The sequence below is a fragment of the Callithrix jacchus genome, chromosome 5 (genome assembly GCF_049354715.1).
Source record: "Callithrix jacchus isolate 240 chromosome 5, calJac240_pri, whole genome shotgun sequence".
Lineage (NCBI taxonomy): Eukaryota > Metazoa > Chordata > Mammalia > Primates > Cebidae > Callithrix > Callithrix jacchus.
Window position 1 is genome coordinate 102293033 of NC_133506.1, and position 23782 is coordinate 102316814.

Below are 23782 nucleotides of genomic sequence, written 5' to 3' on the forward strand. Positions count from 1 at the left end.
ATGATGGTATCATTGCTCAAAACATTTTTTGAGCCACTTAACAAACCAGTAAGAAAATTGATCTTATTACCCTATAGTTATTCTGTGAAGACAGTGCTGAAAACAGTGTATTTGATACACCTATGGGACATTTGGGAGTTATTTGTATATATCAGTAAGTACACTGAAGATTTAAAGCTAGAAGATAAATGGTTATGTAGGGGCAATACCTCAGAAACTTGATTTTTTTTTCTTTTCTTTTTTTTGAAATGGAGTCTCACTGTGTTGCCCAGGCTAGAGTGATACCGGTTCACTGCACCCTCTGCCTCCTGGGCTCAATCGATTCTCTCACCTCAGCCTCCCAAGTAGCTGGGATCACAGATGTGTGCCACCATCCATGCCTGGCTAATTTTTGTATTTTTGGTAGACATAGGGTTTCCCGTGTTGCTCAGGCTGGTCTCCAACTCCTGGGCTCCCTATCTGCCTATCTCAGCCTCCCAAAGTGCTGGAATTACAGGAGTCTTTGGGATTGGATATATTATATGAGAAGTATTTTGGATTCTTGGGAATGACAAAGGTTATATTACTATCCCAGATTGAGATCCTTTAAGAACTGCATTGAACAAAATTGGATGGATAACAGTTTTTTTTTGGAGCATTGTGAGTAGAAGTTGGGGGAAAGGTTGAATTATCATACTTAAAAGATCTGAGGTCTCTGTGGGGAAGAACCAGATAGGCTGAGGGTTATGGTAACACACTGAATCTTCTGAAATCTGCTTTTTATTTGTCTGTTTTGGGACAGAATCTCTCTCTGACCCCCAGGCTGGAGTGCAGTGGCATGATCTTGGCTCACTGCAACCTTTGCCTCCAAGGTTGAAGCAATTCTCCTGCCTCAGCCTCCCCAGTAGCTGGGACTACAGGCGCAAGCCATCACGCCTGGCTAATTTTTGTATTTTTAGTAGAGGCAGGGTTTTGATATGTTGGCCAGGCTGGTCTCAAACTCCTGCCCTCAAGTGATTCACCTGCCTCAGCCTCCAGAAGTGCTGGGATTATTGGCCCAAGCCACTGCACCCAGCTTTTTTTTTTGGGGGGATGGAGTCTTGCTCTGTCACCCAGGCTGGAGTGCAGTGGCATGATCTTGGCGGCTCACTGCAACCTTTGCCTCCTAGGTTCAAATGATTCTCCTGCCTCAGTCTCTCTAGTAGCTGGGATTATAGCACATACCACCACGCCTGGCTAATTTTTTTTCTGAGATGGAGCCTTGCTCTGTTGCCCAGACTGGAGTGCAGTGGCATGATCTCAGCTCATTGCAACCTCCGTCTCCTGGTTTCAAGTGGTACTCCTGTCTCAGCTTCCCAAGTAGCTGGAATTACAGACGTCTGCCACTACGCCTTCCTAATTTTTTTATATTTTTAATAGAGACGGGGTTTCACTATATTGGCCAGGCTGGTTTTGAACTCCTGACCTCAAGTGATCCACCCACCTTGGCTTCCCAATAATTTTTGTATTTTTAGCAGAGGTGTGGTTTCACCGTTTTGGCCAGGCTGGTCTTGATCTCCTGACCTCAGATGATCTGCCCACTTCAGCCTCCCAAAGTGCTAGGATTACAGGTGTGAGCCACTGCACCCAGCTGGAAATCTTTTTCTTTTCTTTTTTCTTTTTTTTTCTTTCCACAGAACTCTACTTTATCATCAAGAAATCTGGTTTTTATAAAAATTAATTAATATAAGGTATATTATATATAAAGGTCAAATTCAAGTAGCTTACTACATTGCTTTTCTTGCAGGATGATGTTCAACTTTGGCTCTCCTATGTGGTTTTTTGTAAGAAGTGGGTGAGTAAAGCTATGTCTTGCTTCCTCTTACTGTCTTTTTGTTAATCTGCCCTTTAAGCTTCATGGCAGATTACTGAACCCCGTGCTTTTTCCTGAAGTGTAGGGTTAAAATGTGAGTAAAGAACCAAAGAAGGCTGAACCTCAATATAACATTGGATATCTGAATGACTATAAATAGTTTCCAAGTCAATTGAAAAGAATATAATTTTTACGTATATTTCTTCAGTTGAATCTTTTTTTTTTTGAGACGGAGTTTCGCTCCGTTACCCAGGCTGGAGTGCAATGGTGCCATCTCGGCTCACCGCAACCTCCGCCTCCTGAGTTCAGGCAATTCTCCTGCCTCAGCCTCCCGAGTAGCTGGGACTACAGGCGCTCGCCACTATGCCCAGCTAATTTTTGTATTTTTAGTAGAGACGGTGTTTCACCATGTTGACCAGGATGGTCTCGATTTCTTGACCTCGTGGTCCACCTGCCTCGGCCTCCCAAAGTGCTGCGATTATAGGTTTGAGCCACCGCTCCTGGCCCAGTTGAATCTTTTTAAAACGATATTTAAAGTGTTTAGTGGTTTAGTTGAGGTAGAAAATTATGAGGGTCTGTGTTTATTGATATGTTCCTAGCAATAGCATGTCATGCTCCATTGGATTTTATAATTGGTAAAGTTAGGATACATATTACTTAGAGAGTAAGATCAATTATTTCTCTGTGCTGGAAGTAGAAATATTTTCCTGTTTTCCAGGCTACTAAAACTCAACTTAGCAAGGTATTCTCTGCCATGTTGGCCATTCATTCCAACAAGCCAGGTATGGTGAGATCTTTGTCAATTTTCTGTATTTTATTTAGACTCAAGACATTTTGGATTTTATTTTGCTTGGTTAACCTAAGATAAATTATTTTGAGGACTTGAGCTTAGGCAGTTGGCCTCAGCAGTTTTTCTTAACCAAATAGCTGCCTAGTAGTTCACCCCGCCTATTATATACTAGTTACTGTCCTAGGTGTTGTATCTGCAGGCAAGAAAGACTGTATTTCTTTTTAGATGATGACAAAATAAACTTTTGAATCCTTTGAGGGACATATTACTTGGAGGCAGTCAAATCTGAGGAATTTTAGAAGCTTAAAAGGGAAAATAGCAATATAAATTTTGGAAGAATGCTGGTGCAGAGTAGGTTCATGTTTTGTAAGAGAAAGACTTGTGCATAATATATAAATGGTCTATTTTATAGTATCAGGGCTTCAGTACCTATTCTCAGGATATTAGGCTTAATCAGACATCTTACACCACACAACTCAAATAGACTACATTTGGCACCAGTTTACTCAGAAAGATACAGCAGGATAGGATTAGGTAGGTTTTTTTCCATAGAATGCTCTTAGCAGAATTGAAGCAGTTTCTGGTTCCTGAGGTGACTGTTCAGGTGTGAGGGGATGAGATCATATCAGTAGGTAGGGGATCCACTCTGGCTTAGAAGCCCTGTGGATGGCCATGGCTTCTGCAGATCCAAGAAAGGTCATGCTCACTTTTAGGAATCACATGCTCAGGAAAGCCCAAAGCAATTGCTTGCCACCATTGCTGACCCTCCTATTTCAGGTATGGTTACCAACCAGGTGTAATTTTTTTTTTTTTTTTTTGAGGCAGAGTTTCACTCTTGTTGCCCAGGCTGGAGTGCAATGGTGTGTGATCTCAGCTCACTGCAACCTCCACCTCCTGGCTCAAGCAGTTCTCCTTCCTCAGCCTCCTGAGTAGCTGGGATTACAGGCACGTGCCTCCACAGCCAGCTAATTTTGTATTTTTAGTAGAGACAGGGTTTCTCCATTGTTGGTCAGGTTGGTCTCGAATTCCCAACCTTAGGTGATCTGCACATCTTGGCTTTCCAAAATGCTGATATTACAAGCATGAGCCACTGTGCCAGGCCTTAGGTGTCATTTTTGACAAAAGCAGTGTTGGTTGTTTTGTAAGATAGCTGACATATTTAAAGTTTCTAGGGAAATAGCTAGAATGTTAACTTAAGAGTTAATTTCTCATGTAGAAGGGCAGAGTTTTAGAGAAAATTATGAATTAGAATTTATTTAATTTTTAATTTTTTTTTGAGACAAAGTCTGCCCCTGTTGCTTCGGCTGGAGTGCAGTGGTGTGATCTCGGCTCACTGCAACCTCCATCTCCTGGGTTCAGGTGATTCTCATGCCTCAGCCTCCTGAGTAGCTGGGATTACAGATGTGTATCACCACGCTTGGGTAATTTTTGTATTTTTAGTAGAGATGGGGTTTCGCCATCTTGGCCAGACTGGTCTTGAACACCCGGCCTGAAACAATCTGCCCACCTCAGCCTCCCAAAGTCCTGGGATTACAGGTGTGAGCCACTGTGCTCACCCTAGAATTTCTCTAAATATTGAGAAAAGAGCAAAAAATAATTTTATTCATTATAAGATAAGCAGTTTTTTCTGGCCTTTTTTAAAAAAAAAATTTTGAGACAGCATCTCACTCCGTCACCAGGCACCAGGCTGGAGTGGAGTACCTCGGCTCACCGCAACCTCCGCTTCCCGGGTTCAAGCAATTCTCCTGCCTCAGCCTCCCGAGTAGCTGGGACTATAGGCATGCACCACCATGCCCAGCTAATTTTTTTGTACTTTTAGTAGAGACAGGGTTTCACCATGTTGGCCAGGATGGTCTCAATCTCTTGACCCTGTGATCCACCTGCCTCAGCCTCCCAAAGTGCTGGGATTACAGGTGTGAGCCACCAAGCCTGGCTTTTTTTTTTTTTTTTTTTTTTTTTTTTTGAGATGGGGTCTTGCTCTGTTGCCCAGGCTGGGGTGCAGTGGTATGATCTCAGCTCACTGCAGCCTCCACCTCCCAGGTTCAAGCGATCTCCTGCCTCAGCCTCCCTAATAGCTGGGACTACAGGGGGGTGCCACCACGCCAGGCTAATTTTTTTGTATTTTTTAAGTAGAAACGAGGTTTCACCATGTTGGCCAGGGTGGTCTCAAACTCCTGACTTCAAGTGATCTGCCTACTTTGGCCTCCCAAAGTGCTAGGATTGCAGGCATGAGCCACTGTGCCTGGTGTTTTTCTGGCATTTTACTATCTTTAAAATTTGTATTTAGGCCAGGTGCAGTGACTCATGCCTGCAATGCCAGCACTTTGGGAAGCTGAGGCAGGTAGATCACTTGAGGTCAGGAGTTTGAGACCAGCCTGAGCTACATGGTGAAAACCCGTCTCTACAAAAACTACAAAAATCAGCTGGGAGTAATGGCCTGTTCCTGTGGTCCCAGCTAGTTGAGGGGCTAAAGAGGGATACTGGGAGGTGAAGACTGCGGTGAGTTGTTTATGCCACTGTACTCTAGCCCGGACAACAGAGCAAGACCATGTTTCAAAAAAAAAAAATTTTATGTGACTTAAATTAATGTTGTCCTTAGATCATGTGAAATATAGGCTGGATACGACGGCTCATGCCTGTAATCCCAGCACTTTGGGAGGCTGAAGTGGGTGGATCACGAGATCAGAAGTTCAAGACCAGTCTGGCCAAGATGGTGAAACCTCGCCTCTCCTAAAAATACAAAAATTAACCGGGCATGATGGCAGGCTCCTGTAATCCCAGCTACTCGGAGGGAGGCTGAGGCAGGAGAATTGCTTGAAACCGGGCATCAGAGGTTGCAGTGAGCTGAGATGCGCCACTGCGCTCTAGCTGGGGTGGGTGATAGAATGAGACTCCGTCTCAAAAAAGAAAAAAAAGATCTGATGAAATATAGTTACAGATACTTATGTACTCATCGTCTAGATTGAACATTTGCTTCATTTACTCTATTGCTTCAGAATACTGTTTCTAACGTTAGATAATGTAACCAAGCTTTGTAGTTAGAAACTTTCTGTCTGAACCCCTTCCCCTTTTAGTAAGGTTTTTTAAAAAAATTCTTTGAGTATTAAAATTAGATCATTGGTTCTTTTCTTGACTAACTTGATTAATTTATTGAAATGAAATCTGATGTTTTTTCACTTACAGCTTTGTGGATTATGGCAGCCAAATGGGAAATGGAAGATCGATTGTCTTCAGAAAGTGCAAGGCAACTATTTCTTCGGGCACTGCGCTTTCATCCAGAGTGCCCAAAACTTTATCAAGAAGTGAGTGTGTCTGCACATAGGATGAGAGAGTGATGTCTCAGTTTGGTCCTCTGGAGACATATATTCTTCTTTTTTCCCCCGGGTTCAAGCAATTCTCATGCCTCAGCCTCCCGGGTAGCTGGGATTATAGGCGCCTGCTACCACACCTGGCTGTTTTTTGTATTTTAGTAGAGACAGGGTTTTACCATGTTGGCCAGGCTGGTCTTGCATATATTCTTTTTTTTCTTTTTGTGACAGAATTGCGCTTTTGTTGCCTAGAACCTCTGCCTCCTAGGTTCAAGTGATTCTCCTGCCTCAGCCTCTTGAGTAGCTGGAATTACAGGCATGCACCACCACTCCTGGCTAATTTTTTTTGTATTTTTAGTAAGATGGGGTTTTTCCATATTGGTCAGGCTGGTCTCAAACTCCTGACCGCAGGTGATCCGCCTACCTCAGCCTCCCAAAGTGCTGGGATTATAGGCGTGATCCACTGTACCGGGCTGTATATTCTTTACTAAATAAAAAAAGGCAGGGCCAGGCATGATGGCTTACGCCTATAATCCCAGCACTTTGGGAGGCCGAGCTGGGTGGATCATGAGGTCAGGAGTTTGAGACCAGCCTAGCCAATGTGGTGAAACCCCGCTTCTACTTAAAATACAAAAATTAGCTGGGCGTGGTGGTGCATGCCTATAATCCTAGCTACTCTAGAGGTTGAGGCAGGAGAATTGCTTGAACCTGGGATGTGGAGGTTGCAGTGAGCCAAGATTGCACCACTGCACTCCAGCCTGGGTGACAGAGGAAGAGTCTGTCTCAAAAAAAAAAAAGTTTCAATTTCTGTAGGTTAGGAATAAGTGTGGAGGTGTGAGGAGGGAAAAACACTTTTTTTTGAGACGGAGTTTCCCTCTTGTAGCTGGAATTACAGATATGTGCCACCATGTGCTGCTAATTTTTTTAAAATTTTTGTATTTTTAGTAGAGTCAGGGTTTCACCATGTTGGTCATGCTCGTCTCAAACTTCTGACCTCAAGAGATCTGCCTGCCTCTGCCTCCCAAGGTGTTGAGATTACAGACATGAGCCACCAGCCTGGCCTGCTATTTAATTCTTTAATTTTTTTTTCCACCCTTCCCGCCCCCGCCCACCACCCTGCTACTGAATTCTTAAATGAAAATTAAGGTTGGGAGCAGTGACTCATGCCTTTAATCCCAGCATGTTCAGAGGCTGAGGCAGGAGGATCACTTGAGGTCAGTTGTTTGAGACCAGGCTAAGCAACATAGCATGCTTCTTTCTCTATAAAAAATAAAAATTAAAAAAAAAATTATCTGAGTTTAATGGCATGCAACTCTAATCCTAGCTACTCAGGAGGCTGAGGGCAAGGGGATCACTTGAGCCCAGGAATTTGTGGCCGAAATGAGCTGTGATCACCATTGCACTCCAGCCTGGGTGACTGAGGGAGACCCTGTCTCAACAGAATTTAAAAAAACATCTCCAAAGATTTTCAGTTTATTTCCCTTCTGTAGTACTTTAGGATGGAGCTGATGCATGCTGAAAAACTGAGGAAGGAAAAGGAAGAATTTGAAAAAGCCAGCATGGACATGGTAAGGTCCTAATTATTTTATTCTCACTTGCCAACAATGTATAGCATTTTGCGTCTGCTTAGGAGTAAGAGAAAATGTTTGGAATATACTTTTTCTTTTTTTTTGAGACAGAATTTTCCTCTGTCTCCAGGTTGGAGTGCAGTGATGTGATCTCAGCTCACTGCAACTTCTGACTCCCTGGTTCGAGTGATTCTCCTGCCTCAGCCTCCAGAGTAGCTGGGATTACAGGCATGAGCCACCACACCCAGCTAATTTTATATTTTTAGTAGAGACGGGGTTTCACCATGTTGGTCAGGATGGTCTCTATCTCCTGACCTCGGAATCTGCCTGCCTCAGCCTTCCAAAGTGCTGGGATTACAGGCGTGAGCCACTGCGCCCTGGTCTATATTTTTCTTTTCTTTTCTTTGAGACAGGTTGCACTCTGTCGCCCAGGCTGGAGTGCAGTGGCACAATTTCAGCTTACTGCAACTTCTGCCTCCTGGGTTCAAACTTTAATGTTGTTACATTTCAAAACTTCCAGATGAGTCTAGTGTTAATTATAAATGGACTTAGTTAGGAAAATGAAGTTTTATGCTTTAAAAATAGATATTTGGACTAATTAATGTGGTCCTCAAAATTACTTACAGAATAGCCAGATGCTATTCTGTAACACTGTATGATCATCTCATAAAGTGATATATTAATGGATTGAAGGAGCTGGAGAAAGGTTGTGAAATGTGTGGTTTCCTGGCCTTCTTTCTTTCCCTTTTTATATAATTTTGTATGTGACAGAATAATTAAAAAAAAAAGGATTTAGATATTTTTGGAAGATTGAATAAAAATAAAATAAAAGATTTAGAATGTTAGAGCTGAGAGGAAGCTTTGCTATTGTCTGTTATTGTGGTTTCCAGCTTAGAACTTTTTTATTTAAATAAAATGTTACACAGAAGCATGAATAAGACTGCAAAATCTGACCTGTTTTGGTTCAAATGGAGAGTGAGGCCTTAAGTTGTGTGATCTTGCCACCACTCCAGGAGCCTGAGAGAACACAGTTGGAAGGTCAGTGATCTTATTCAAGCTGCACACTTTACAAGTGAGGGAACTGGCCCAGAGAGACATGCTTTACCAGTAGTCATATGGCACAGGTAGTCTAGGATTGTTAATTTTCATCATAGTGCTTTTCCTCCCTGTACTCCTGTTAAGTTGCATTTCATATAACACTGTTTAGGAGAATCCTGATTATTCTGAAGAAATCCTTAAGGGCGAGTTGGCACGGATCATCTACAAAAATTCTGTAAGCATAATTAAAGGTAGGTATCTTTTGAACATTATTTTTGGTAAGAAAGAGAAACATTCTTTTCCTAATGAAGAAGGTCTTTAGCTAATTTTGAAATTTTCCATTAGAATGTATATAAAACTCTGTAGGCATAGTGTCCTGTTTTTTTCAGAAAATACTTATTTTCCTAGGCTATAATTGAATATTTTAGTTATTTCTTTTTAAAATTTATATTATACTACCATTTTTTGTTTTTGAGATGGAATCTTATTCTATCACCCAGGCTGGAGTGCAGTGGCACTATCTCGGTTCACTGCAACCTCTGCCCCCCAAGTTCAGGTGATTCTCCTGCCTCAGCCTCCCAAGAAGCTGGTACTCCCATTCTTTTCCCCCTTACATTTCAATAGGTTTGGTCTGGGCTTGGTGGCTCATGCCTGTCATCCCAGCACTTTGGGAGGCCGAGAGGTGGGTGGATGACCTGAGGTCAGGAGTTCGAGACCAGCCTGGTCAACACGGTGAAACCCGTCTCAATTAAAAATACAAAAATTAGCTGGGTGTGGTGGTGGGCACCTGTACTCCCAGCTACTTGGGAGGCTGAGGCAGGAGAATCGCTTGAACCAGGGAGGTGGAGGTTGCAGTGACTCAAGATTGTGCCTGGACAACAGAGCAAGACTGTTAAAAAAAATTTTCAGTAGGTTTTTAGGGAACAGGTTTAGTGGTGATTTCTGAGATTTTGGTGCACCCATCAACGAGCAGTGTACACTGTACTTAGTATGTAGTAATTTATCCTTCCATTTATTTATATATTTTTTCAAGACAGGGTCTCACTTTGTTACCCACATAAGAGTGTAGTGGTGCAATCATTGCTCACTGTAGTCTCAACTGCATGGGCTCAGGTGATTCTCCCTCCTTAGCCTCCTGAGTAACTGGGCATGGACCTCTATGCCTGGCTAGTTTTTGTACTTTTAGTAGAAATGAGGTTTCACCACGTTGCCTAGGCTAGTCTTGAACTCCTGATCTCAAGTGATCCTCCTGCCTTGGCCTCCTAAAGTGCTGGCATTACTGGCATGAGCCATTGTACCCAGCCTCAGTAAGTTCTTTTTTTTTAAAATAGAGATGGGGTTTCACCATGTTGGCCAGGATGGTCTCAATCTCCTGACCTTGTGATCTGCTTGCCTTGGCCTCCCAAAGTGCTGGGAGGCATGAGCCACCCCACCTGGCCAGTAAGTTCTTTTTTTTTTTAAACACTTCCACTGCCAGTAAGTTCTTTTTTTTAGAAGGAGTCTAACTCTGTCGCCCAGGCTGGAGTGCAGTGGCTCGATCTCCGCTCACTGTAACCTCTGCCTCCCAGATTCAGGTGGTTTTTCTGCCTTAGCCTCCCAGGTAGCTGGGATTATAGGTGCCCACCACCATGCCCAGCTAATTTTTGTATTTTTAATAGAGACGGGGTTTCATTATGTTGGCCGTGCTGGTCTTCAACTCCTGACCTCGTGATCTACCCACCTTGGTCTCCCAAAGTACTGGGATTACAAGCATGAGCTGCTGCACCCAGTCCTCAGTACGTTCTTATGGAGTAGTTAAATCATGTGGGCAGTTGAAAATTAGTTAGTTTTTTTTTTTTTTTTTTTTTTTTTTGAGATAGAGTCTTGCTTTGTTGCCAGGCTGAGGTACAGTGGCACGATTTTGGCTCACTGCAACCTCCGCCTCTCGGTTTCAAGTGATTCTCCTGCCTCAGCCTCCTGAGTAGCTGGGAATAAAGGTGTGCACCACCATGCCCAACTAATTATTGTATTTTTAGTACAGATGAGGTTTCACCATGTTGGCCAGGATGGTCTCAATCTCTTGACCTGGTTATCCTCCCGCCTCAGCCTCCCAAAGTGCTGGGATTACAGGTGTGAGCCACCACACCCGGCCGAAAATTAGTTGTTTTTTAATGAAACTCCAAAACTATTAACAATAGCTTTGCTTGAGTAGGGGGGCGATGGTGTGAGAGGACTATGGGATGACTTCTTCTATTTTTTCCTATTTCTCATAAAAAAAAAAAAACAAAAAGATTATATTAACTCCAGTACACGAAGAGAATGCTACTTTTAAAGTAAAATGATTCTTTTTTTTTTTATTATTTGTTTTAAGGCTAGTCAAGTGAAGCAGTGGGAGTGGAGAAGGAACAAAGAAATCTGTAACTGCTTGTGATCAATTAGCTGTAAACACCACTGCACTCAGACCAGCCATAAAGTGATTCTTAAGAGTCTTATTGGCAATAAACCTCCTCTCCCCTACTTTTTAAATTTAGGTGCAGAATTTCACGTGTCACTGCTTTCAATTGCACAGCTATTTGACTTTTCCAAAGATCTACAAAAAGAAATTTATGATGCGTAAGTAAAGTTAGTAGAAAGGTGAATATATCCATTTCTCATCTTTAGATTAAGGGTTTGATGTTGGATATTTAGTAGAAAAGAAACAAGATACTACACTAAATCCCTAGAATAAAAGCTAATATCGGCCAGGTGTAGTGGCTCACGCCAGTAATCCCAGCACTTTGGGAGGCGGAGGTGGGTGGATCACCAGAGATCTGGAGTTCAAGACCAGGCTGGCCAACATGGTGAAACCCTGTCTCTACTAAAAATACAGAATTAGCTGGATGTGGTGGTACATGCCTGTAATCCCAGGTACTTGGGAGGCTGAGGCAGAAGACTTACTCGAACCTGGGAAGTGGAGCAGCGAGCCAAGATCACACCATTGCACTCCAGACTTGGCAACAAGAGCGAAACTCCATCTCAAAAAAACCTTATTTCATATTATGTTAAAAAAAATTTTTTTTTTTTGGCCAGGTGTGGTAGCTCACACCTATAATCCCAGCACTTTGGGAGGCCAAGACAGGTGGATCATTTCAGCTCAGAGTTTGAGACCAGCCTGGGCAACATAGTAAAACCCTGTCTCTACAAAAAGTAAGCTAGGTGTGGTAATGCATGCCTGTGGTCCTACCTACTCTGGAGGCTGAGGTGGGAACATCACCTGAATTTGTGAGGTTGAGACTGCAGTGGCATGATCCTGGCTCTCTACAACCTCTGTCTCCTGGATTCAAGTGATTTTCGTGTCTCAGCCTCTCTAATAGCTCAGACTGTAGTCACACCCCACCATGCCTGGCTTATTTTTGTATTTTTTTTTTTTTTTTTTTTTCAGTCGGAGTTTCGCTCTTGTTACCCAGGCTGGAGTGCAATGGCGCCATCTCGGCTCACCACAACCTCTACCTCCTGGGTTCAGGCAATTCTCCTGCCTCAGCTTCCTGAGTAGCTGGGATTACAGGCAGGCGCCACCATGCCCAGCTAATTTTTTGTATTTTAGTAGAGACGGGGTTTCACCATGTTGACCAGGATGGTCTCGATCTCTTGACCTTGTGATCCACCTGCCTTGGCCTCCCAAAGTGCTGGGATTACAGGCTTGAGCCACCACGCCCGGCCCTATTTTTGTATTTTTAGTAGAGATCTGGTTTCACCATATTGGTCAGGCTGGTCTTGCACTCCTGACCTCAGGTGATCCACCCGCCTTGGCCTCCCAAAGTGCTGGGATTACAGGTGTGAGCCACTGGGCCCGGCCTGGGAAATAGTTTTTATGGTACTGCAGTTGTTACAGGGATGTCCTGTGTAGATTTTTAAAGCATAGGTAACTGTTTCTCTGATAATCTGAGTTAGTTTCTTGTTGTTGGGATAGATACCAGTAAATTGTATTTTTCAGCCTTCAGGCTCTACACACTGATGATCCTCTCACTTGGGATTATGTGGCAAGGCGAGAATTAGAGATTGAGTCACAGACAGAAGAGCAGCCTACGACGAAACAAGCCAAAGCAGTAGAGGTTGGCCGGAAGGAGGAGAGGTGCTGTGCTGTATATGAAGAGGCAGTGAAGACTCTGCCAACAGGTGAACTTCACCAAACCGTGGTGTGATATAGAAGGAATGGTATCCCTAAGGGTGAAACTTAAGCTTTTGTTCTCATTGCCAAAATCAATATTGGGGATCTCTCTGCAGTATAGTTTGTGATGTGCCTGTTCCTGGCTTGCTTTTTTTTTGAGACAGAGTCTCACTCTGTCACCCAGACTGGAGTGCAATGGTGTGATCTTGGCTCACTGCAATTTCTGCCTCCTGCGTTCCAGCGATTCTCTTGCCTCAGCCTCCCAAATAGCTGGGATTACAGGCTTGTGCCATGACGCCCAGCTAACTTTTGTATTTTTAGTAGAGACAGAGTTTCACCATGTTGGCCAGGCTGGTCTAGAAAACTCCTGATGTCAGGTGGTTCACACATGTTAGCCTTCCAAAGTGCTGGGATTATAGGCGTGAGCCACCGTGCCTGGCCATGCCTCTAACTTGGTCTTTCTCTGATGGTAATGGTGCATTTATGACCTTCTTCCATAATAGTGGTATTTATATTCATTTATTTAGAGAAAATGATACTTTGGAAATAATTCCTAAGATTCTATAATTATTATTCCTTAATTATCATTATTATTTTTCGAGATGGAGTTTCGCTCTGTTACCCAGACTGGAGTGCAATGGCACGATCTCGGCTCACTGTAAACTCTGCCTCCTGGGTTCAAGCAATTCTCCTGCCTCAGCCTCCTGAGTAGCTGGGACTACAGGCGTGCACCACCATGCCCAGCTAATTTTTATATTTTTAATAGAGATGGGGTTTCATCTTGTTGATGAGGATGGTCTCGATCCCTTGACCTCGTGATCCACCTCGGCCTCCCAAAGTGCTGGGATTATAGGCGTGAACCACTGCGCCCAGCCAGTTATCTTATTATTATTATAATTATTATTTTTGAGACAGGATCCTGCTGTTTCACCCAGTGCAGTGGTACGATTGTGGCTCACTGCAACCTCTGCTTCCTGGGTTCAAGTGATCCTCCCGCCTCAGCTCCCTAAGTAGTTAGTAGTAGTAGTAGTAGTAGTAGTGCATAGTAGTAGTGCCACCATGCCAGGTCAATTTTAATATATTTTTTGTAAAGATGGAGTTTTGCCATTTTGCCCAGGCTGGTCTTTAACTCCTGGAATCAAGTAATCTTCATGCCTCCCAAAGTGCTGGGATTACAGACATCCTTAATTATTCTTTTTTTTTTTGAGATGGAGTCTTGCTTTGTTGCCTAGGCTGGAGTGCAGTGACATGATCTTGGGTCACTATAACCTCTGCTTCCTGAGTTTAAGCAATTCTCCTGCCTCAGTATCCCGAGTAGCTGGGATTACAAGTGCATGCCACCATGTCCTACTGAATTTTGTATTTGTAGTAGAGATGAGGTTTTACTATGTGGCCAGGCAGTTTTGAACTCCTGACCTCAGGTGAGCCACCTGCCTCAGCCTCCCAAAATGATGGGATTACAGGCATGAACCACTGTGCCCGGCCTTTAATTCTCTTTTGAAAGAGATTTAACTTTTATTTTGTAATAATGCAGAATAAAGGCAGAGGGTATATATTACCTGGATAAGGCTTTCAATTTTTATATTTAAATTGTTACCCAGTTGTTTTCCCCAATATTTGAGGTGTTTGATTGGCTGTAATCAGAGTAACACTTTTTAAAAACAGGCTGATTTAAACTCTTCTTCAGACGAGAGTTTTTCCCCTTGAAATATGATGATTTTTTTTCCATCTCTTTTAATAACTTTGATGCGATGAATGTTGAACTAAGTGATCAGATCAACATAATCTTTCTGACTTTTCCAGAGGCCATGTGGAAGTGTTACATCACCTTTTGCTTGGAACGATTTACTAAGAAGACAAATAGTGGATTCCTCAGAGGGAAGGTGAGGATGTTACATGGTTACATGGTTACAGTGGTTGACTAGATAGTGACTGTCTTCTGAAAGAAGAATAGAAGCACAGCTCTTTGGGTGTCTGGAACAGCTTCGGAGAACTTTTTGCTAGCCACTCTCTCCTTGTGGGTGATGTGTCATTCTAAAGGTCTGAGTCTGATTTGCCGCCAGGTTAGGAGGGGCTCTCATGTAACTGGGCTCTTTTGGTGCAGCTGCCCAGTGCATCTATTCATAAGTGAAACCACCATGCAGGAGCAAGTTAGCTTCTTTGAGTTCTCCGAAATGCATAAAACTGCTTTTGTTCATGTCAGAGGCCGGAGGCCCCTGCCGGGATCTTTGTAATGAACTGAGGGATTTCTCTGTTTTCAGAGGCTGGAAAGAACCATGACTGCATTCAGGAAGGCACATGAACTGAAGCTTCTGCAGGAATTCCAATATAAGCAGTTGGTAAGGACATGGAAAATATATTATCTGCCAGTTACAAATACCTTATTCCAGTTGTTTTGTTTTAAATATTAAAAAAATTTTTTTTTTTGAGATGGAGTTTCCCTCTTGTTACCCAGGCTGGAGTGCAATGGCGCGATCTCAGCTCACCACAACCTCCGCCTCCTGGGTTCAGGCAATTCTCCTGCCTCAGCCTCCTGAGTAGCTGGGATTACAGGCACGTGCCACCATGCCCAGCTAATTTTTTGTATTTTTAGAAGAGACAGGGTTTCACCATGTTGACTAGGATGGTCTCGATCTTTTGACCTCGTGATCCACCCGCCTCGGCCTCCCAAAGTGCTGGGATTACAGGCGTGAGCCACTGTGCCTGGCCTTAAAATGTTTTAAATATATATAGTCTTATGACAAAGGCCATTCGGGAGTTTGACATGTAAAGTGTGTTTATATTTGTTTGCCAGTATTTGGCATATGCTAAAAATGAAATCTGTACCAGCAAAGGGAGGAATATTATATAGTAAAAAACACTCAAAACAAGAGTCATGATTTGGGTTTTTTTTTGTCTACCCATTCCTTTTTTTATTTTATGAGATGGAATCGCCTAGGCTGGAGTGCAGTGGCGCAATTTCAGCTTACTGCAACCTCTGCCTCTTGGGTTCAAGTGATTCTCCTGCCTCAGCCTTCCAGGTAGCTGGGATCACAGGCACATGCCACCACATCCGGCTAATTTTTATATTTTTGATAGAGATGGGATTTCACGGCCGGGCGTGGTGGCTCATGCCTGTAATCCAAGCACTTTGGAGGTCAAGGTGGGCGAATCACCTGAGGTTGGGAGTTCAAGACCAGCCCGACCAACACGGCGAAACCCCATCTTTAAAAAAAAAAAAAAAAGAAATAATAAGGGAGCTGCGGTGGCTCTGGCCAGTTGTCCTGGCACTTGAGGAGGCGAGGCTATGAGTTCAGGGCCAACCTGAGCAACATAAGAAGCTCTCATTGATTAATCAAAAAAAAAAAAAAAAAAAAAAAGATGGGTTTCACCATCTTGGTCAGGCTGGTCTCTAACTCCTGACCTCAAGTGATTTCACCTGCCTCTTCCTCCCAAAGTATTGGAACTACAAGTGTGAGCCAGCATGGCTGGCCAAATTTTTTATTTTTAGTAGTAACAGAGTTTCACCATGTTGGCCAGGTTGGTCTCAAACTCCTGACCTTAAGTGATCTGCTGCCTCATCCTCCCAAAATGCTGGGATTACAGGCATGAGCCACTGTGCCTGGCCTAGATAATCCATTTTCTGTCAGAAGAAACATATCAAACCCTTTCTTCTGTTAGACTCGAGGCTCTATGGGTGGTAGAGAATGCACCTGATTTGTTCACTGTTGAATCTAGCATATATAGTGTGCAGGAAGAACACTTTCTGAATGTACTGATTATATATTGCCATTTACTTTTTCACAAATTTATACAATTCAAGTGGTTTTAGGATTTTTTTTTCCTTTTGTTAAAATAATGTGGATATAAGCATGCAAGGTAAGATTTCCTTTCAGTCATGTACTTTTTGGGCCATATTTGTTGAAGTAAAAGTCCCAAATTGAAGCATTAAGCACTTTCATGACTCTTGTCACAAATTGTCAAATTGGCCAGGCGTGGTGGCTCACGCCTGTAATTCCAGCACTGTGGGAGGCTGAGGTGGGAGGATCATAAGATCAGGAGTTCGAGACCAGCCTGGCCAACATGGTGAAACCCCGTCTCTACTAAAAATACAAAAAAAATTAGCTGGGCATGGTGGCATGCACCTGTAATCCTAGCTACTTGGGAGATTGAGGCAGGAGAATCGCTTGAACCTGGGAGATGGAGGTTGCAGTGAGCCAAGATCGCACCACTGCACTTCAGCCTGGGCAACAGAGTGAGACTACATCTCAAAAGAAAAAATTGTCAAATTGAATTTCAGAAAAATTACCTTAGTTTATGTTACGTCCAACTGTTTGAATGAGTACACGTATTTCCTTGACACTCAACAAATACTAATTTTGTATTTGTATTTATTGATTTTTTTTTTTTTTTTGGTGACAGTCTCCTTGCTCTGTCACTAGCCTGGAGAGCAGTGGTGCAATCTCTGCTCATTGCAACTTCCACCTCCCAGGTTTAAGTGGTTCTCCCACCTCATCCTCCTGAGTAGCTGGGATAACAGGCGCGTGCACCACCACGCTTAGCTAATTTTTTTTTTTTTTTCCCCAAGACATTGTCAACTCTGTTGCCCAAGCTGGACTGCAGTGGCATGATCTGGGCTCACTACAACCTCCGCCTCCTCGGTTCGAACTATTCTCCTGCTTTAGCCTCCCCAGTAGCTTGGACTATAGGCTTGCACCACCACACCCAGCTAATTTTGTAATTTTTAGTAGAGACGGGGTTTTACCATATTGGCCAGGCTGGTCTTGAACTCCTGACCTTGGGTGATCCACTTGCCTTGGCCTCCCAAAATTCTGGGATTACAGGTGTGAGCCACTGTGCCCGGCCTAGTTTTGTACTTTTAGTAGAAATGAGGTTTCGGCCGGGCACAGTGGCTCATGCCTATAATCCCAGCACTTTGGGAGGCCGAGACAGGTGGATCATGAGGTCAAGAGATCGAGACCATCCTGGTCAACAAGATGAAACACCGTCTCTACTAAAAATACAAAAATTAGCTGGGCATGGTGGTGTGAGCCTGTAGTCCCAGCTGCTCGGGAGGCTGAGGCAGGAGAATTGCCTGAACCCAGGAGGTGGAGGTTGCGGTGAGCCGAGATCGCGCCATTGCACTCCAGCCTGGGTAACAAGAGCAAAACTCCTCAAAAAAAAAAAAGAAATGAGATTTCACCATGTTGGCCAAACTAGTCTCGAGCTTTTGACCTCAGAGGATCCGCCCACCTCACCTCCCAAAGTGTTGGGATTACAGGTGTGAGCCACCACGCCCAGCCTATTTATTGATTTTTCATCTTCTGTTTGGTGAGCATGTGTTCTGGCACAGCGAACTGTTTTTTTAATAAAAAACTTAACTTGCAGCCTAAATTCTTTAGGCTCTCTAGTTTTTACCTCTTCTCTGTTTTTAGATAGCCTTCATGGGTAGGAGCAGTAAAAGAGGAGGAATTCCAAATTATTCACTTTGCACCTGTTTAACAGCCATGGAAAATTTGTTTTGATACCTATGAATTATCACATAGCTCATATCTTTTTTATTTTAAATTGTAATGGAAAGGTTGGTGAAATTCTTGCTTCAAATGAGGTTTTAATTATCTCCATTTACATAGGTCGTTTAGGTTTCAGTAATTAATTTTCCAGTTATCCTTCATCTTATCTAGATTAAGTCCTTGCTGAGTCATAAGTTCCTGAGAGAAGCTCTGGAGGTGGCAGTAGCTGGAACTGAATTGTTTAGAGACTCTGGGACAATGTGGCAGATGAAGCTGCAGGTGCTAATTGACTCAAAGAGCCCTGACATAGCCATGCAATTTGAAGAATGCTTTGTGCACCTGAAACACCAGGTCTGTGAGTAGGGTCTTTTGTATTCATTATATATGGGAAACCTTTTAAGACTTTAGCCAAAGCTCATTTGGAATGTACTTGTCTATTGAAAGCCAACTCTAGAGTGGCATTTGTAATTAAGTGGTGATGGTTCATAGGTCAAGAGTAGAAGAATTTGCTTCTATTTAATATCTTATCTGGAAGTTGATCACGTTATATAAAACTTCCTATTCTATTTAGATATCTTATAAAGTTAGAAATCCCAGTAGAATATGTCATTTGCTGAACATAAGCCCAACTTTTTTTTTTCCTTTTCTTTTTTTTTTTTTTTTTTTTAAGATGATGTCTCACCATGATGGCTAGGCTGGTCTTGAACTCCTGACCTCAGGTGATCCACCCACCTCAGCTTTCCAAAGTGCTAGGATTACAGGCGTGAGCCACTGCTCCCAGCCAAGCCCAACTTTTAAACACAAACATATTTGTAACTTAAAGGTTTAAATCTTGTTTGCTTGTTTGTTTGTTTGTTTGTTTGTTTTTGACTCTGTGGCCCAGGCTGTAGTGCAGTGGCACAATCTTGGGTCACTGCAACCTCTACCTCTGGAGTTCAGGCAATTCTTGTGCCTCAGCCTCCTGAATAGCTGGGATTACAAGCATGAGCCATGGTGCCCAGCCTAATTTTTGTGTTTTTAGTAGAGACAGGATTTCCTCATGTTGGCCAGGCTGGTCTGGAACTCCTGGACTCAAGTGATCTGCCCACCTTGGCCTCCCAAAGTGCTGAGATTACAGGTGTGAGCCACCGTGTATGGCCAGATTTACTTTGCAGTGAATTTTTTATTTTAGTAGGAAAAAATGTATTCCAGAAGTTGAAGTAGGAAAAAAAACTGCTCATTTGGTGGTGTTGCTGTTGTTTTTATTTTTAGATGAAGAATTACTCTGTTGCCCAGGCTGGAGTGCAGTGGTGCAATCTCGACTCACTGCAACCTCCACCTCCTGGGTTCAAGTGATTCTCCTTGCCTCAGCCTCCCAAGTAGCTGGGATTATAGGCATCCATCACCACACCCAGTTAACTTTTGTGTTTTTAGTAGAGATGGGGTTTCATCATGTTGGCCAGGATGGTCTCAAACTCCTGACCTGAGGTGATCTGCTTGCCTCAGCCTCCCAAAGTGCTGGGATTTCAGGCATGAGCCACCGTGCCCGGCCTTTTTTTTTTTTTTTTAAATAAAAAAAGTCTTACTCTTTCACCTAGGCTGGAGTGCAGTGGCACAATCTCAGCTCACTGGAACCTCTGCCTCCTGGGTTCAAGCAATTCTCATACTTCAGCCTACTGAGTAGCTGGGATTATAGGTGTGTGCCAACATGCTTGGCTCATTTTTTGCTTTTTTTTTTTGAGATGGAGTTTCACTGTTATTGCCTAGGCTGGAGTGTAATGGCATTATCTTGGCATACCACAACCTCTGCCTCCTGGGTTCAAGCAATTCTCCTGTCTCAGCCTCCCAAGTAGCTGGGATTACAGGCACATGCCACCATGCCTGGCTCCTTTTTTTTTTTTTTGTATTTTTTTTTTAATAGAGATGGGGTTTCACCATGTTGGTCAGGCTGGTATTGAACTCCTGATCTCATGATCCACCTGCCTCGGCCTCCCAAAGTGCTGGGATTATAGGCCTGAGCCACTGTGCCTGGCCCATTTTTTGCATTTTTAGCAGAGATTGGGGTTTTGCCATGTTGGTCAGGTTGGTGTTGAATCCTGGCCTCAAGCGATCCACCTGCCTCCACCTTCAAAGTGCTGGAATTACAGGCGTGTGCCACCTGCCTCGCCTTTGCTGCTCATTTGTAGGTACCTCTGGGACATGAGTGAAGATCAGATAGTTCAGCCTAGATTAATTAGTCTTGTGTTATGGGTCTTAGACAGCAGAGACATGAGCCGGGTAGCTGTGGGTCTAATTGTGTAGGCTGTTAATTGCTTACTTAACTAAAAGATGATTGATGATGATAACTACAGGAAATATTTCCCAGTAGAAAGGAACTAAAATGGCCGAGTGCAGTGGCTCACCCTTGTAATTCTAGCACTTTGGGAGGCCGAGGTTTATGTATCACGAGGTCAAGAGATTGAGACCATCCTGGCTAACATGGTGAAACCCTGTCTCTACTAAAAATATAAAAATTAGCCAGGTGTGATGGCATGTGCCTGTAGTCCCAGCTGCTCAGGAGGCTGAGGCAGGAGAATTGCTTGAACCCAGGAATCGAAGGTTGCAGTGAGCCAAGATCATGCCACTGCACTCCGGCGTGAGCAACAGAGCAAGACTCTGTCTCAAACAAACAAAAAGAACTAAAATTCACAGAAGAATGTTCTATTAGTGACTTGGTCAGAAGGCTGGCTATGTTCTTGTGTGCTACTCCTGCTGGGCAATGAGAATTCTGTTACAATGAGGACAGTTTGGGAACAAATCCATATTTTACATGTTGATTATCTTAGGAGGAACCTACATTTTATTTAGTTTTCAGAGAATAGGACTAAGCTGTCATTTTATAACATTTAAAAAATTGATACATAATAATTTGCATATTTTTAGGGTATATGCAATGTTTTGTTATATGCTATTTTCTAACTAATATTTTTTAAACTGGGAGTAGGTTTGTCTGTCATTGTGGATTTCTTGGGCAGAGTGGAGTGAAGGTGCCAAAAGCCAAGAAGACACTGAGGCAGTCTTTAAGGTATAGGCTCCAGAGCGTGTTCTAAGTTTTGTGGTGTGGGGAATGGCAGATGGGTTCCCTGGTTGGCCAGCTCTAGTGTTGTTTCATCAGCAGGTGTGCCTAAAGCACTATGGAGTGGCCTCAGGTGGTTCTGGGAAAATCTGTTTTGATATCTATAAGTTTCCTCACGTAGCTTATTTCTTTTTTCTTTTAAATTGTAGAAAGCTCTGTTAGCTGTCATTGGTGCCGACTCAGTAACCCTGAAGGATAAGTACCTGGATTGGGCTTATCGAAGTGGTGGCTACAAAAAGGCCAGAGCTGTGTTTAAAAGGTACTCACAGATGTTCACAGTTACTAGTTTCTTCTCCCCATACTCAGCCCTTCATACCCAGATTATTTGTATCACAAATATTAACTGAGGGAGTAATCCAATATATACTTTTTCTTTCTTTTTTTTTTTTTTTAAAGATGGAGTCTGGCCTTGACCTGGGCTCAAGCAATCCTCCCACCTCAGCCTCCCAAATATCTGGGACTATAGGCATGTACCACCATGTCCAGCTAACTTAGAATTTTTTTTTCCTTTCTAGATGGTGAGTTTCACTGTGTTGTTCACTCTAGTCTCAAACTCCTAGGGTCTAGCAGTCCTCCTGCCTCAGCCTCCCAAAGTGCTAAGATTATAAGTGTGAGCCACCATGCCTGGCCTTCTTTTTATTTTTTTGAACAATAAAAGTGGTTCATTGTGGTGGGGGAAAACATAACAATGTTAATTTATTACATCATCAATTATATATTATCATATAACATAAAATTATATGTTTTAACAAATAATTTTAAAATGTGTATGTTTTTTTTTTTTTTTTTTTTTTGAGACGGAGTTTTGCTCTTGTTGCCCAGGCTGGAGTGCAATGGCATGATCTCGGCTCATTGCAACCTCCGCCTCCTGGGTTCAGGCAATTCTCCTGCCTCAGCCTCCTGAGTAGCTGGGATTACAGGCACACGCCACCATGCCCAGCTAATTTTTTGTATTTTTAGGAGAGACGGGGTTTCACCATGTTGACTAGGATGGTCTCGATCTGTTGACCCTCGTGATCCACCCGCTTCGGCCTCCCAAAGTGCTGGAATTACAGGCTTGAGCCACTAAAATGTGTTTTTATGTAGTTGAGATAGTAGTACAATTAAAGACCGAGTTTCGCTTTTGTTGCCTAGGCTGGAGTGCAATAGTGTAATCTCAGCTCACTGCAACCTCTGCCTCCTGGGTTCAAGAGATTCTACTGCCTCAGCCTCCCGAGTAGCTGGGATTACAGGGATGTACCACCATGCCAGGCTAATTTTTTTTTTTTTTTTTTAATTGCAGGATTTTGTATTTTTAATAGAGCTGGGGTTTCTTCATTTTGGTCAGGCTAGTCTCGAACTCCCGACCTCAGGTGATCCACCCATCTTGGCCTCCCAAAGTGCTGGGATTACAGGCCTGAGCCACCATGCCCGGCCTATAATTATAATTTTATTTACGGTTTAAAAAAATTTTTCTTTTCTTTTTTTTTTTCCCTGAAATGGAGTCTTGCTCTGTTGCCCAGGCTAGAGTGAAATGGTGCAACCTCGGATCACTGGAACCTCCACCTCGGGGGTTCAAGCGATTCTCCTGCGTTAGCCTCTTGAGTAGCTGGGATTACAGGCTTCTGCCACCACACCTGGCTAATTTTTTACATTTTTAGTAGATATGGGGTTTTGCCATGTTTGCTGGGCTGGTTTAGAATTCCTGACCTCAGGTGATCAGCCTGCTTCAGTCCCCCAAAGTGTTGGGATTACAGGTGAGAGCCACCGTGCTGGGCCTAAAATTTTTTTTCTTGCTCCGTTTCCCAGGCTGAGTGTAGTGGCACCATCTTGGCTCACTATAATCTCTGCCTCCCTGGTATAAGTGGTTCTTGCACCCTAGCTTCCCACATAGTTGGGACTACTGGTGTGTGCCACCACACCCAGGTAATTTTTAAATTTTTGGTAGAGATGGGGTTTCATCATGTTGCCCAGGCTGGTCTTGAACTTCTGGGCTCAAGTGATCTGCCCAGCTCAGCCTTCCAAAGTGCTGGGATTACAGGTGTGAGCCACCACGCCTGGCCATGCCCAGATAATTCTTAAATTTTTTTTGTAATTGGGGGTCTCGTTTTGTTACTTAAACTGATCTTGACCTCATGGGTTCCAGTGATCTTCCTGCCTTGGCCTCCCAAAGTTCTGGGATTGTAGGTGTGAGACACTGTGCTCAGGCAAAAATTCTTTATAAACATCAATTATTAAACAAAGCTATATGAGCTGGGCACAGTGGGTCAAGATGTGTAATCTTAGCACTTTGGGAGACTGAAGCAAGAGGATCGCTTGAGCCCAAGCATTTGAGACCAGCCTAGGCAACACAGCAGGACTTTATTTCCACTAAAAATGCTTAAAAAAAAAAAAAAAAAAAAAAAGTTGGGTGTCGTTACATGTGCCTGTGATTTCAGCTGCTTGGGAGGCTGAAGTGGGAGGATCACTTGAGTCCAGGTGGTTGAGACTGTAGTGAGCCGTGTTTATACTACTATACTCCAGCCTTGGTGACAGAGCGAGACCCTATCTCAAAAC

At 43.3% G+C, this 23782-nt stretch overlaps 1 protein-coding gene across 4 annotated transcripts in view; it reads left to right on the top strand.

Annotated features, from left to right (window-relative positions):
• Positions 1-23782, top strand: part of UTP6 (UTP6 small subunit processome component) — a 39346-nt gene that overhangs the window by 8732 nt on the left and 6832 nt on the right. For all 4 annotated transcript variants that reach the window (XM_002748204.6, XM_008997125.4, XM_008997127.5 and 1 more), the window contains exons 5-16: positions 1766-1813; positions 2550-2613; positions 5805-5923; positions 7420-7497; positions 8705-8786; positions 11046-11127; positions 12488-12669; positions 14465-14544; positions 14923-15000; positions 18325-18504; positions 21116-21196; positions 21397-21506. In XM_002748204.6, the coding sequence (XP_002748250.2) occupies positions 1766-1813; positions 2550-2613; positions 5805-5923; positions 7420-7497; positions 8705-8786; positions 11046-11127; positions 12488-12669; positions 14465-14544; positions 14923-15000; positions 18325-18504; positions 21116-21196; positions 21397-21506 (1184 nt within the window). The remainder of the gene's footprint in view (positions 1-1765; positions 1814-2549; positions 2614-5804; positions 5924-7419; positions 7498-8704; positions 8787-11045; positions 11128-12487; positions 12670-14464; positions 14545-14922; positions 15001-18324; positions 18505-21115; positions 21197-21396; positions 21507-23782) is intronic.